This window comes from Apostichopus japonicus, chromosome 16 (genome assembly GCF_037975245.1).
Source record: "Apostichopus japonicus isolate 1M-3 chromosome 16, ASM3797524v1, whole genome shotgun sequence".
In the NCBI taxonomy this organism is placed as follows: Eukaryota; Metazoa; Echinodermata; class Holothuroidea; order Aspidochirotida; family Stichopodidae; genus Apostichopus; species Apostichopus japonicus.
Window position 1 is genome coordinate 9,194,117 of NC_092576.1, and position 16,080 is coordinate 9,210,196.

Consider the following 16,080-nt stretch of genomic DNA (forward strand, 5'->3'; position numbering starts at 1 on the left):
TGTGGTAAAATCATGGTACAATTATGGTAAATTTACCATAGTATAATTGCACCATATAGTTTTACCCTATTTTTACTGTGGTTAATCATGGCACAATTGTAGGAATATCACATATGTAGTTTATGTACCATATAAACTTACCCTACTTTTACTACAGTAATATCATGGTAAAACTATGGTAAATTTACCGTAGTAAATGTACCACGCTTTTACCCTACTTTTACCGCGGTAATACCATGGTAAAACTGTGGTTAATTTACCGTAGTAAATGTACCGCACTTTTACCCTACTTTATACCGCGGTAATATCATGGTAAAACTGTGGTAAATTTACCGCGGTAAATGTACCACACTTTTACCCTACTTTTACCGCGGTAATACCATGGTAAAACTGTGGTAAATTTACCGTAGTAAATGTACCACACTTTTACCGCGGTAAAACCATGGTAAAACTGCGGTAAATTTACCACAGTAAATGTACCGCACTTTTACCCTACTTATACCGCGGAAGTATCATGGTAAAACTGCGGTAAATTTACCGCGGTAAATGTACCGCACTTTTACCCTACTTATACCGCGGTAATATCATGGTAAAACTGCGGTAAATTTACCGCGGTAAATGTACCGCACTTTTACCCTACTTATACCGCGGTAATATCATGGTAAAACTGCGGTAAATTTACCGCAGTAAATGTACCGCACTTTTACCATACTTTTACCGCGGTAATACCATGGTAAAACTGCGGTAAATGTACCGCGGTTGATTTTACCACAATTTTACCACACATTTACCCTATTTACCACACATTTACCATAGTTTACCGCGGTAAAATTAGGGTACATTTTTTGCTGGGATGCCTTTATTACTGTACATGAATGATGCATACAGTGTGTACGTACAGAATACAGCAAATAAGTTGGTTTGGGTTTTTAACAAGGTCGCTATGCCTTCATCAAACGAAGGGGTAGTTATCACTCAAAATTAATCATTCTACCTTCTTCATCCGGATGCGCGGATGCTCAGTCTCACCCCAGTACGTATGCGGAGTAAAAATGTCAAAGTCCAAGTTCTTTCTTTTTGAGTGGATGCGCGGATGCTTGGATGCGGGGTCAAACATTTCCTAACTCCTTTCCTAGTACTTCCGTGGTGGATGCGAGGATGCGCGGATGCTGAGTCAAAATGAAATACGTGATGGAATTTTAGAGGGCGTCATACATGTACGGATGCCTTTTAAGAACGACACACTTTTGATGTGGAATATCTTCTTACATGCGGGACTTTCAGTATTTGAAATACGTGATGGTATAGGGAAACTTTCTAAGTACATTCCTAGTACTTCCGGGGTGGATGCGAGGATGCGGAGTCAAAATGAAATATGTGATGGAATTTTAGAGGGCGTCATACATGAACGGACATGTACAGACACACAGCGCATCCGCGCATCCGGATGCTGGGAAGAGTTAATGAATGGCCCTGTATTCTATAATTGTACCCGTTATAATTTCTTGTCTCTCGATTCACTTCTCTAATTGAATAAAATGATTAGGTTGCCGGCAAAATAAAAACAAAAATACAATGAACTGACTCCGTCAATTACGCAACTCGAAGTCACGAACTTGCAGGACCATGCCGCTTTTAGAAAAAACTCCACCGAAAATCCCACTGCGCATAGTCAGAAGGCAGCTGATAACCTGCCCATCCTTCATTAACTACCGATATAAAAATCAATGCATAAAGCACTGATCTGCCCTGATTGGTTGGGGGTTTGGGGGTCCACCCTTTTTATGGAAATTACCCCATACCACGTGAGAAGAGCCTTCTCGAATGTTCCACAGATACATCGAATCTATTTTGGGAAAAAGGCCTGTAACATGATTCAATGAAATAGTTAAAACTTCTCGTGGGAAAACTGAATCCTAGACCCAGATAAATATTTAAAGGGCCTGTACGGTCTCTCGATGGAGTGTTCCAGGAACATCAAAGAGGGCAGTATTACTACTTCATAAAAATAGGTTGACCCTGTTTGACCTTTTGTGTGCGAAGTTATATGGGGTCAAAGTTTTCGGTCGAACTTAGGATGACTGTACAGACTTGTCGTGTTGTTTTTTGGAATCTGGAGATCTAACTACATCTGAAACCAAGGTCAAAAGGTCAATGGTCACATTATAAAAATGTGCTTATTTTGGGAGAAAACGGGCGAAAAAGAAAATGTTTGGTTTTGATGCTAGATTTGGATATCAAAGTTACCTTCCGATCAAAAACGTCAAGTTGCAAATGATATAGGGGAATATTTTCAAACTTAACGGTCATGTGATCCGATGTCACCAAAGGTCAATTAGTGTTAAAAAAAACTAGTATTTTGTGGGGAGCAAATGGGCTAAGAATAAAATGTTTCAATTTTTATAGTTTAGATGCTATATTCACGTCTCACCGATTAAAAATGTCAATAGGTTGACCCCAGGTGACCCAAGTTGTGTGTGAAGTTATACAAGGTCAAAGTTTATTTTCAGACATTTAATGCAATAACTCCCAGTGCCAAGGTGTGACATGGTTGATATTTTGGGACAAGTTGCGAATGGTAAAGAGAAATATTTTCAAACTTAACGGTCATGTGATCTGAGGTCACCAAAGGTCAAATAATGTTAAAAAACTAGTATTTTGGGGGAGAAAATGGGCAAAGAAAAATATGTATGAATTTTAATAGTTTTGATGCTCTATTTAGGTCTCATCGATCAAAAATGTCGATAGGTTGACCCCCGGGTAACCTTTGTGTGTGAAGTTATACGAGGTCAAAGTTAATTTTCAGACATTTAGTGCAATTAACTCCCAGTGCCAAGGTCTGACACGATTGATATTTTGGGACAAGTTGTGAATGGGGTGGTGGAACATTTTCAAACTTAACGGTCATGTGATCTGAAGTCACCAATGTTATCATATCTGTTGACCCGCTTGTAGGTGACCGTATATTTCTTACATTTTCGACGCCATATTCAGATCTCAAAAGTGCCTTCCAATAAAAAAAACCGATCACAATTTGTGATCACAAAAGTGTTGGCTATAGCGTTGGTTACTTTGTGGGTACATGTAGGACCATAATTACTTGGACTATTTGAGCCCAATCTTGCTATGTGTATTGTCATATACCCCTAGGCAAGGAACCACAGTGCCCTTGGGCTCTTGTTGTTTGTTCAATTCAGCAAATGTTTGCCCACTCCCTTAGAATGCTCTTACATAGGCAAGGAATCGCTAAGTCTAATTTGGGGGGAGGGGGGGGGGATTGGCAGTTTAAACTGCTTATATAAAATCAGAGAGCTTTAATTTTGTTGTTACAGAATCAATTGTGAAATATCTCAAACCACAAAATTGTGAAACACAGTCAGTTCATCAAGTTCTTTAAACTTATTCAACAATTGAGTTTAAAAGGTTGAATTTATTCTGTTCCCTTTTTCATTTACATTTATTGAAGAGTTTAAAAAACTTACCAGAAGCGAGAAGCTTCAGAGATTTAGAGAGAGCTGGGGGACCTTAGGTCTGGAACTGAGGGCGCTGTTTAGAGCCAGGGCCAGGAGCCTCCCAATCCCCACAGACTAGAAATGGAGGAAGAAAGAATAGACGCGGACCACAAAGAAAATACTATCAATGGTAAATATTCATGCTTTCAATATGCCACAAAATTCTCGATTTTAAAAAGAGAAATCTTATCCCATTGCCATAAACTACTGATTTGAATAGTAATTCCTAAAGGTTTTGATCTCATGTGATGTAACATAAATTGAACATTATCAGATATGAATTATTTTATTGAACTACAGATTGACAAACTAAAAGAAATAATACCAACCACTGAGGGATATTTGGTCCTGAGTGCCGGAAGTGAAACTATGTCCTACGGAACATCAAATGGAACAATGTTCCTTAAGGAATACCCTGGACTGGCCACAGAGTCATTCAGAGCCTTCCTTAATCGTAAGTGATACATTGAGATAGCATTTGGGGTAGCGACAAAGTCCATCACTCACAATATTTGAAGGCTTGATAAGAGTACAGGTGGACCAAGGTACACTATTGATATTGAACAAGGAAGAAAATTAACTTTGCAGTGTTGGCATATACACATGTAATTATACCAAATATATTTGGTACCATATTATGCCACCGAATATAAATAAAAAAGGCAGTGAAATCCAAGAGTCCACCTATTTTTACATAGTTATTCAGTTTGAAAGGACAGTCTTGGATCAATTATTTGCTTTAAACGTTGAATGCATGATTTTTAAACATGATTTTGTTTCAAACCATTCACTTTGGAATATGTTAATCTGGGTCATATTGCCAGTATGATGATGATATCATTTCATTTGTGCAGAATTATATTTCAGTATGAATCCATTTATAGGTTTTAATTACTGATACCAGAACAGACTAAAGAATGAGGGATTCAGGCGCGGATCCAGAGGGGGGTCCAGGAGGTCCGGACCCCCCTGCTCTTGGCCAAGAAAAAAAAAGAGAAGAAAAAGAGAGAAAAAAAATAATTAAATTAAACGACAATTTTAAACATGTACAGGAGAATTGGAAGTGGGATGGTGAAACCAAAAAGCGGGCTCAAGGCATCTTAGCGAACTTCGGCAACTTTGAGATGATTGTGTGCCTAGTGATCCTGAAGAACGTTCTGCACCCGCTGCGCGCAATTACCACCAAGCTGCAGAAGAGGGACATGGATATTAGACCCGCCTACACATCACTGACAGAGGTCAGCAACGATATAGTAGCAATCCGAAGGGATATTGATGCCAGGTTTGCCCTTTGGTACCAGGATGCCCTAGACCTCGCCAAGGAGCTGGATGTCGAAGAAGCTAGACCTCGGGCGAAGGGAAGGAATGCATACTGGGCAACGCATCCAGCTGAGACCCCAAGGGATTATTTCAAACGAGCAATCGCCATACCATTTGTAGATGATGTCTGCTCCCAAATGAAGGAACGTTTCGCCACCGACTCCAACGGTGCAATATTAGCACTATTTACCCTCATTCCTTCAGTGATGATAAATATGGAGGTATCGGAACTCCCAAAAGTTGTAGAGGGTCTAGTCATGTACAGAGATGATTTTCCCCGGTTCAAGAGCCTCCGCACAGAATTGGAAGTATGGCACTCCAAATGTAGAACATGCAGAATCCGCCAGATTCACTGTTGCTAGCACTGCACACATGTAACAAAGACCTTTTCCCTAATTTGGTGGTACTTCTACAGATCGCATGTGTCATTCCGGTGACAAGCTGTGAAGCAGAGAGATCGTTTTCTGCGGTGAGAAGGCATAAAACTGTTCACCGATCAACAATGGGCGAGGAACGTCTCACAGCTCTTGTTCTCATGAACACGTATTATAACACTCCTATCGACACTGACGAAGTGGTCCGAAAGTTCATTGAGAAACATCCACGGCGTTTGTTCTCTCCAATCTACCATGAATAGGATCATCAACAAAACTAGCTAACTCGTACTGATGCAGATACATTTCGAGTGAGTTTTTGTAGGTGCTTTGCATGGCTAAATTGAAGGGGGTTCCCTGTTGTACTTAAATATCTAAGAATTTCACAATGGATAGAGGGAAACCCACTCCCCTTAGACCCTAGGATCACTGGAGGCCAAACCCCTCACCCTTCCAGAATCCTGGATCCGGCCCTGCATCAAACAGTGGTGACGGAACGGGAGGGGGTTGGGGGCTAAAGGCATTATGATTTTTGTATCATCTCAACTCATCTGATATGTATTACCATATTTCATAGATTGTTTTTTCTCATCAATTGAGAAATTGCAGACATGAGATCCATATTTTCATGCTAGGTACATGCAGCTTAGAATACTCGGGAAGTGCCGTTTCCGGCCATCGGGGGGGGGGGGGGGTTGTAAAGCCCAAAATTTTCTGGTACGCTCCGCGCCAACCGATGGTGGCGCTCCCTTTCCATTTGACCCCACAGTATTGAAATGTAACCTGTACTTGGAGAAGTTTCTCTTATTTTAATTTTTCTATAGAAACTTTAATGTAATGCTGTGTGCAAAGCCTCAAAGGTATGCTGCATTGGCCCCAAATATGCTAGCCTTTCAAATATGGTCACCTTTAGTCAAAATTCCTTAACTATTTTTTTTTTACCACTTTAGGAAACTTACCACACCTGGGCATTCAGTTATGTTGTGTGTGCATGTAGAATGTCTGAGAACAATTTAGAAGTAAAGACCTCCAGAAAAGTTGTTCTAGCAAATGTAGCGTGCTATAATTTGGGGCCAATACAGACTACCTTTAAATTTATTCAATAACACAATACTGCTTATAATACTTGGGAATTGTGCCATAATCATACCAATTTCCTAAAATATTACTTTGTTAGTTGTAAAATTTAAACCACAATACTTGCTATGAACTTGGAGTCGTATGTCTATACATTAACCTCTGTCCTTGATCACATATATAATTTCACAATTATCGAACTTAATGAGAAGGGTTGCTGCCTTACAAGCATGTATTGTGTGGATGTGTTTCAAGAGCATTAACTTTTCATTAGTGACCTTGCAGCTGTTTCCTCAAATTATTTCCACATGTTTCTTGATTTTCTTTTCCAAACAGAGGTTTTTCCATCCAGTGCTCTTGGAACAGAGAAGGTGACAATCAATGTCATCCAAACAATTTTTAATGAGAAATATTGTAAGTTTCTGATGAGATTGTACAGACAGTGCTAGAAAGGCGGTTATAAAGGACATTACTTTGAACTTACCGCACCGCTCTGTCAATGACACTCCTGGAATAGAACGAGATCAGGTTAAAAAACAGTTTGGACTTGTCAAGCGAGGTGTCGCATCAGGTATTAATAACATTCCCTGGTGGGTTCTTAAATATTGTTCAAATGAAATTGCTGACATTTTCACAGTCATTTTCAATGAAAGTATAAACAAAGTATTATTCCATCTGACTGGAAACATGCCAAAACTACTCCTGTGCCCAAACCTGGCAGCCCTGCTCCAGTAAATGATTATCGCCCAATTGATATATCAAGCATAGGTTTCAATTGTATGCAAAAGTTATTACTTTCGTATGTCACACAATCCATTGATGAGCATGGTGATCCAAATCTGTTTGCGTACAGACTCAGGATTGAACTTTTTTGGGAATTCTTTTGTTTATAGGGCGTTCATGTTCATACAGCATGGTGCTCTAGAACCATTGTTGTGATTTTTCTTTCAGTTTTATGTCTAGTATTTACTATTTTATATCTTAATCATAAATTTAGTTATTTTCTCATTGATAAATTTTTAATGATTTATACTGGAAATAAAGAATTGAATTGAATTGGCTAGGCCCACATGCATTAGTAACGTTATATGTATTGTGATACAACGTTTCAATCCGATCGAGTGTGCTGTGAACCGAACACATAACTGCTTACGAAATTTGGGCGTTGTATTATTACGTGGAATTTGCCAGTTAAAATAGAAACTCTTATTTTCTTATATATTCCAAATTTATGAAAGAAACAAGTAAAAACGTGAAGATTTCCGTGTAATTAGAGGAACCTTAAAGTTTCGAAGATATATATAGCCGCATTTGGCCAAACTCGAGGTGTAAAGTTGGGAACAACATATATACCACGTATATATACTACGTAATTCTGTTATATACCCTTCGGAATTACCTCCACTTTTGAAGGCTAATTCTACCCTATTAACTTACCATTTTTCTTGTAACTTCGGAATTGAAAAGTTAATGATGTTGTCTCATAACTCGAAATGATCATTCCTCAAAGGAAGTGAGAAGTTGAACGAGAAGACCTTAGACTTAGGCTTAACTGGTGTCAGGTAAACCTATCCCCGAGGTACAGTAAACCTAAGCCCCAGCTATCATGCCTTGAAGTAAACCCAAATACCAATGTGTGTATAAATATATATATATTTATATATATATATACATATATATATACATATATATATATATATATACATATATATTTAAGCCTTGCCTTGCACCTTAATATAATACGAGGCAACAACTTCTTTGTTTACCTTGCACACGTATGTACCTTTATTCGATATGGAAACCTCGATCACCAGAGAGTAATTATATAATACTTTATTTTCCGTCATTTAGTAGAAAGAGCTGTCCCGCAAATAGAGTTTTTGAATTGTGCGGCCAGTGTTCTCCATTCGGCGAACAATTGAGGACCAACTCTTCAGAAACAGTTGTTATGATAGTAATTTTTGAGGATCCTTCGCAACTGCTTAAGTCACATTTATTGAGAAATAAATATAACTTGACACTCCATCTCACGATGTGAAAAATGTCTTCCATTTAGCAGTATGATTTCTATTTTCAGTACCGAGAAACCTATGCGATAATAACAGTAAATGTCTAATCCGAAGTTATGATGTCGAAGTTACAGAACTAAGCATGTGTACTGTGTTCTGCTTTCTGTCGATGAAGTGTGACAATAGCTCTGGGAAAACACATGTTTCAGAAAGAATATAAGAGCTTTAATTATGACAGTCAGAGATCCTATCAAGAGCATTCTTTCACAGCAAGGCATTAAACAATATTGACGGGAGTGATTTCCCCCTATACGATGAAACTGAAAGACGTTTCTTTACTATAAGCATCACTGAAAATTGTTTTGATTCTGGACATATTAAGCGCAACATAAGTTTCACGAAGGTAACAAGAAGTCAAACAATAAATATCAGATATGCTCGATTGGCTTAAAATAATAGGTCCGACACACTTTCACTTCTATGGTATTTTATATTTTCATGGAAAGTAGTAATTGCCTAGTTAACAAGAACGAATCACTAAAATGTACACATAAAGCAATTTTCACGACAAGCTTATCAATATTTCGCTTTCAATATCCTATACATGTATTAGATACGCTTCAAAATGACCTGATATATGGAGCAGTAATTACAATTTTTTAAACAGTACTTATGCAACAGCCGCTTGCAAACTCCATTTCATGAATTGCAGGTACAGTGTTAAATGCAGCAACAATTTATCACTGCCAAGAAAATTCCAAGTACTTTCTATCCAAGGGAATATTTAGCTCATACAATGTGGAATATCAGTATCATAGGCGTAAGAGGCGGCGGCTGGGGGGGGGGGGGGGCTGCAGCCACCTCCCAACCAAATATTGTTGTGAAAATTCGGGCAATATGCTGAGAATTTTTCGGGCACCTACTGAAAGATAAATAATTTTCAATGTGTTTTTCAATGCTTAAACTTATATTATTAATATCATTATTAACGACTTTCCCAATAATTATAACCAGTATGGAAGGGTAATAACATGGAAAATGATTGTATGTTATTGACATGCGGTGTAATAACCGACGCATGCCTATATGATATGCACACTAACATGTTGAACGAGTGCGTGAAACATTTTGGATGTATTTTTAGGGCAAGTCGTTACAGCCCCCCCCCCCCCCTCCAATCAAATTGGTCAGGGTACACAACAAACGAGAAAAAAATAAAATTTGAATTGAAACATATGATAAAACAACATCATATGAATCCGACTGAATTTTCAAAAGTGCCTTCCCATAAACACTCGAGTTCAAAAAAATCCCAACATTACTGAAGACGACCATCAATGTTGTACAAATACCTGACAAGAACTATTGATTCATACAGTTGTTCATAACGTATCAACTGAGATTCTCATTACATATAGGCCTATATGCATGTTTACGTATGAAGATCGCTGCGATTCATGAAGGAAGGCCGTCCTTTGACCAGCTCTTAAAAGGTATAAAACGCATCCACTGTGGCGAATCGGCACACAACTTGTAAATAACAACAGCATCAGACTTAATGCAATAAGTTTAGTCTGTTTACCTTTGGACTGATATATCTTTAAGCTATGCGACTTGCTACAGATTGCTACAGCTATAGATTTCACTTCCTCACGTTTTTATGTGACGTATTCTAAATCAAAGGTCGTTCCTGTTTGATTCGGATGTTGCAGATGCGATATCAACACACTGTTGCGTACAACTTACCGCCGTTCATACATTGCGTCTGTACGTATCTTTGTTGGAGAATGGATGTTGTTATACGTTTTCACTTAGTTCTCTTTGTGTGTAGTGGTTTTCATGACCATGGGTTTTCTGATACCAACATCAGTGCCAATAAACACGACAACGTGACGTTAAACTGTTCCTTAGGAATTGATGTTACGCCTTCTGAACAGAAATGGAATTATAATCGACAAACGATTTACAGTGGATATCAAGTGCTGTGGTCAAGAAAGTCTGCTGCCATACAACCTCCGCTTTACGCTTTAGTAATGAATAACTTTCCATATCGGAGGAAGGGACCTACCAGTGTTGTATTGGTACCCGTTGTGTTCAATACCAATTATCAGTAAACGGTAAGGTTTGCATATGTGTCTTTCACATGGCTCAACGTGGTATCTTCATAAATAATCGGGTTGTATCACTACAACCGTGTTTAGAGGCATATGAGTATGGTCCACTCTGTCTGCTTATTGACACTTCATAGCAAATGCTGCAAGTTACGTTACTAATCTCACATCATGAAGATACCGCAATTTATTGATAACTGCTTTCCAAAACCTACCGTTGACAACTGTTTAGGATATAAACTTGTTAGAAGCTAGAAAAATAGCTATAATCAATGACATTCTTGCCAGGAAAGTTTACGTCAAAACAACTGCGTAACATTTGGTGTACCAAACAGTCTATACTTACTCATCCACGTTGGTTTTTTATAACTTTAATAGCTTATATGATTGTTAATTTGAACTCAACGTTATTCTTTTAGCAGACAATCCCTGTTTATTATTACAATATAGACATGTCCGTTTCTGTTTATAATTTTGAGCTGAACTTGGTGTTGAAATACGTTTAAAGCATCTACAACAAGCTGACAATTCTACACTATGAAAATTTATCAACTGTTCAGGTGAAATATTTATTTGCACTGGTGTAATATCTGGGATAGTCTCTGAATCCATGTTAATAATCCACATTCATGTTTTGATGTAAATGACTGTAAATGATAAGTAATGCATACTGTAATTTTCATTGCTGGAAACAAATGAATGAATGAGAATAAAATATTTTCATTAACAGACTCAGCAAAGTGTTATTTAATATTCAAATACATAAAATTACCTTTCAAGTTTGCCGATTAAGTTTGCTTTTCCTGTGCATTGAAAGTAACGAGGTAAGGAGAGTGAGTGCTCATTTTGCGTCAAAGGAGACATTGCTTCTTCATATTGTGCTTTCGAAATTTCACCCATTTATAGCATATCGTATTTCTCCATTTTTCAGTTCCTCCGAGGTCGTTTTACATTCTCTCCGGCGAATTCAATCTCACCGATGGAGATTATCTTCCCATCAAGATGAACCACACAGACATATCACTGATATAAACTACAGTGTGGAAGATTCAGTCGACCAGGGAACTTTTAATATTCATTCATCTTTTCAATTTCAACCACCAACCGTTAGTGGAACATTAACATGTGCACGAACAATAACTGATTCCGCCCTTCAATAGAGCATTAAAGTTCGTTTTTCTGCTTATGGTATGTTTCTTCTGTTTCATTCGAGACATTTTTTTCGTTTTATTTTTCTTTCTTTAAAGAATCGTTAGCTTTAATTTATTACCTTCTGTGCGTTGGCAAATCAGAAAATGTTGTTCAGTCAAGTTGCAATGTTAAGAGGGGGCCCTTATGAAGTGAAACCTGTCAAACGATAAAGTTTTAAATATTGATCTGGTATTTTGGTTATCACTTTTCTCTACCAGTGGCCCCGAAATTGTTTTATATGATGGTTGATGGAATAAACGTTACCAATGGTGAACAACAACTTCTGGAGGCAGATCAGCCGATCAAGGTTTTCTGCCAAGTTCTGGAAACGCACCCAGAAAATAGCATTAGCTGGTGGGTCGATGGGATACTACAGGAATCATCAGTGACCCCATATTACAGTGGTTATAATTTGGAGGGACAGAGGCTTCATAGTACCAATTCGACTCTTAATGTTTACCCCCATGCTGTCAACGGAAGTGTAGAATGCCTTCGAAGTACGTTGGGCGGAGCTATCCGAGACCGAATTGTATTGTACTATTCTACTTTCGGTAAGAAATGTGTGTGTGTGCGCAATGTGACTACTGTATAATTATAATATCACAAATGATTCCTACCATCTTGAGAGATTCAAACCACCTATATAGCCTATATACATTGCTGTCTTTGACTGGTGTTTTCTTTCGTTGGGCTATGGGTAAAATATTGAGGGAAAGGTTATTTTGCATTTCTCTCCTAAATTCAAAAATAAAAACAATTCATGTTCCCGAGCTCCCGTCATAAAAACAAGTAATTTGAGTACAATGTTAATGAAATTCGCAGTTGTTCCCATTTTGCACTATTTGCAATTTTCAAATTTCTGAACATCTTAAGCTATACAACGTTTTTTTTTCCTGGTGGCAGTTCTGGTCAAGCTTAACCTACTGGTTGATGGAATAGGAGGTCTCAAAGACAGCTACATTGAAGGAGACGTAATAAGGATCATTTGCAAAGCTTTTGGTTCGAGAACAAAAATTGAATTGGCAATAACAGTGAATAATGCCACGCTATCGCCAGCTTGGAAGAAGATGACATCATTTGATGAAGAAAAACAGACGTATAATGTTACTATGGAAGTTCGCTTTTATACAATTGAAAAGTTTGGTACCATTGCATGCAGTTGTAAGGCAAATGGTTACCATGGGAATCCACGACTTGAACGAACTTTTTACATGTTAGGTCAGTTTGTCTTGAATATCATTTGATGAAAATTATTCTGGGAATTTTGCAATGAAATAAAGGTTAAGCTCAGATTGTGTTTTATAAGTGATGGTGTAAACGACACTGACATCAATTATATATTGATAATCTCCCTGAAAATTTGTGAAGTAACACTAGAGTCATAAACTTCTAGACAACTGATAATTAGTATGCATTCAATGTTTGGAAGCAGATACGCGCTGTCCATTTTTTTAAACTCTGGATCAAGCACGTTTCCTGGAGGTAGGTTTGGTGCTACATAGGTTGCTTCTAATCTCAATACACTTGAATGTGAATTAGTATACTTGAGGTGTATTTTTCGCAATAAAACATTTATAGCTTTAGTTAACAACGAGCTTTATATTATTGGAATTTAGAACACGGTAGAGGTACTTCACTTGTGCAATGCCTAAGATATAATCAACTTGTTAGACCAAATAATATTCAACCAACTTAGGCTTTCAATATTAATAATGATTATGTTGTTTAACCAATTGAGACTTTTGATTAATATCTTGTACACACATAGTGAAAACAATATTTAACATAATGCATCAAACATTTATCAAGTAAAGATTATAATTGTTAAATATGTCCGTAGTGGAGGTTATAATATCACTGTATCTATGACGCAACCACAATTGCGTTGCAATATTACTTTGTTGGAGTGTCGATATTAATGAGAAATATATAATTTAAAGTTAAATATTAAAGTTAAATTTGTTGAACAGTTGTTCAACCGCTTAAGCAATATGATCTTTTATTGATGCAACTTCACACGTCTTTCTCTTTCAGACAAAGATCAAACATCCAAAATTGATTCATCCAATGATCTGTTATTAATTCTTGGTTGCTTTCTGGGCTCTTTCTCTGTTGCTATATGTATCATATTCGCATGCTTTAAAGGTAAGGTTACTATGGGACAGGTGACTTACAGATGTGAACAAACGACATCCTCTAAGTGTACTATACTTTCTTTGTAACAATCGATTACACTTTTTAACAGTGTTGTTTAGCTAATTATATTTTAAATGTTATTATCTACACAAATCTGCAAGGTATGTATTTTACAACACAAGCAAAGTGAAGTGCTGAAACTATATTAGCAAATCTTCTTGTAATAACACGTAATGAACGTTCGTGTATTACTTATTCTGCAACAAAATGAATTCAAGCGTGCAACTGTTACAATGTTTTTTTTTTGCCACAGCGATTATGAAACGACAAACGTACCTTTTATTGTAAGTTTCGCTAACATTATGTTTTCGCTATCTTCATGAATGAAACTTATAGTCATTATTATGTTTCTAATATTTTTAAGGAACTTTAAATTACTGCAATTTATCCAAAATATTAATGTAGGTTACATTGCCCTAATTCTTTCTGTATTATAGTTCATACGGTAAAGAAAGAGAGAGAGAGAGATGCGCAAATAACATATATTGCATAATGTTATAACCGGCTTACCACAGTGTTCTGCACACTCAACAACCATGAAAATAATTAATGTTTCATGTCTCAACTTATATGGTGTTGTGTGTTACAAGTTTCATGAAGAACAACATGAAAAAAATCAACATACATAAGTACTGAATACACAACACTAACCTTTCAAAGTTGTTGGAAATGATTGTTTGCTTATATTTTTATTATCACGTTTCTCTTTCTATTTACGTAGGTTATTGCGTGAGCATGACGTTCCCGGAGAAACGGACGTCCAAATACATACTCTATGTAAATAACGTTAATGTTGAAAAACATGTTTTTTAACCAATCCTTTGAAAATATTGAGTTTGAATACTATTCCATTTGATATTATGTACCAACCCACTTATTTCACTGCATTCCATATGATTTATTATTTGCTAGGTCCCACTGTATACAACAGTAGGCTGTAAGTAGGAAACGTTCATTTTCCATTTGCTTTGTTATCTGTTTAAATTTAATTGAATTTAAATTATTTCCTAACAGCACGTAGCATGCCTCATGAAAATCGTGCCAGGTAGGCAATATTTCTATTCCAAGATGCATGTTAAAATATGTTTAATCTCTTTTTCTTTCTCCCATAATTTTGTTGATATTAACAGTATTCTTTTTTGTAGCCATTTGCGTGACTACTTGAAAGATTTCCGTTGTAGTCTAACTGACGGTCAGGTTATACATCTATTAAATTATAGGGTTTCACACTAACCCTTTGGGTTATAAGCTAAATATCACGATAAAAGAATTTTTACTTGATCAATTCATTCAATCAACATTTGTGCATATAATCGATTCTGTAATTTAAATTGAATTGAACAAAATCCTCTGTAGACAGTCTGGAGTATTTCGTTTAAAATTGTTTTCTTGTTCACAGCGTCAAAAGCAACATTGGTTGTTATACCACACGCATAATCTCCGATGAAGATGAAGGTGAAGGTGAGTGAGCAATCCATAATAATTATTTCACAGATTCGACATACACAAAATTTAATGGCCAACTGGAATACTTCAAAACTAAATCATACATGCAAACGTTACGATTATTTATGATATTTTTAATGTTTAGAACAATGTTTCATTAACAATGAGTAACCTTTTCAGTGTTGGCATATGGTGACTAATGATACGGGGAAAAATTGAAAGCATATGCGATTGAAGTACATACAGATAAAGTTACAGAGCAGTGAAATAACGAAACGATAAATAAAACGATTACTCTTTGAAAGTATGCAGACTGGCTAAATGTTTAAAGTATTAGAAGAATGAACAAGAGGTTAATGAATTCAGGTTAATTTATCGAAAGAAGTTTTGTATTAACAGCTGATATAGCTCGCTCGATGTCACATATGCGCCAGCAATGGACATGTGATATCTCAGTTAGGGAAATCACCCAAGACATTTTTTTCTTGACGCAGTTGTTATTCCTCATAGGAATGAGCCTTTTGCATTCAACGTAACTAAATTACTTAATGTGTCGACCTGTAACATGTACAAAGTAGTTTTTAAGCAAGCTTGATTTAGATTAGTCAGGTAACATTAAGTGACCACTCTAAATGTATTCACTGAGTTTATCAAGGTTTACAAAGAGAGATCCCGGATTATCGTCTTGTTACGCACTGACTCGCCACGGTTACCTCAATCAATAAACTGACTTACATTTACTATTTCATTTTACAGAGATAAGCAGCCAGGATAGATCTTCTCGATGGTACGGATAATTATTTATGAAATGTAGTGTTCATTCCTAAATTAATGATAACAAATG

At 36.8% G+C, this 16,080-nt stretch overlaps 2 protein-coding genes across 16 annotated transcripts in view; one reads left to right on the forward strand and one right to left on the reverse strand.

Moving 5' to 3' along the window:
* Positions 1-16,080, reverse strand: part of LOC139981981 (uncharacterized) — a 471,811-nt gene that overhangs the window by 262,456 nt on the left and 193,275 nt on the right. The gene's annotated exons all lie outside the window — the stretch shown is intronic.
* LOC139981986 (tyrosine kinase receptor Cad96Ca-like) overlaps positions 1-16,080 on the forward strand; it is a 196,139-nt gene that overhangs the window by 171,933 nt on the left and 8,126 nt on the right. For 3 of the 4 annotated variants that reach the window (XM_071994477.1, XM_071994478.1, XM_071994479.1), the window contains 4 exons: positions 14,512-14,567; positions 14,805-14,835; positions 15,190-15,251; positions 15,993-16,023. In XM_071994477.1, coding sequence (XP_071850578.1) covers positions 14,512-14,567; positions 14,805-14,835; positions 15,190-15,251; positions 15,993-16,023 — 180 coding nt within the window. Of the gene's footprint in view, positions 1-9,735; positions 10,410-11,334; positions 11,592-11,812; positions 12,146-12,497; positions 12,813-13,628; positions 13,740-14,043; positions 14,075-14,511; positions 14,568-14,804; positions 14,836-15,189; positions 15,252-15,992; positions 16,024-16,080 lie in introns of those variants that run through there. The other variant, XM_071994476.1, reaches the window with a different exon arrangement.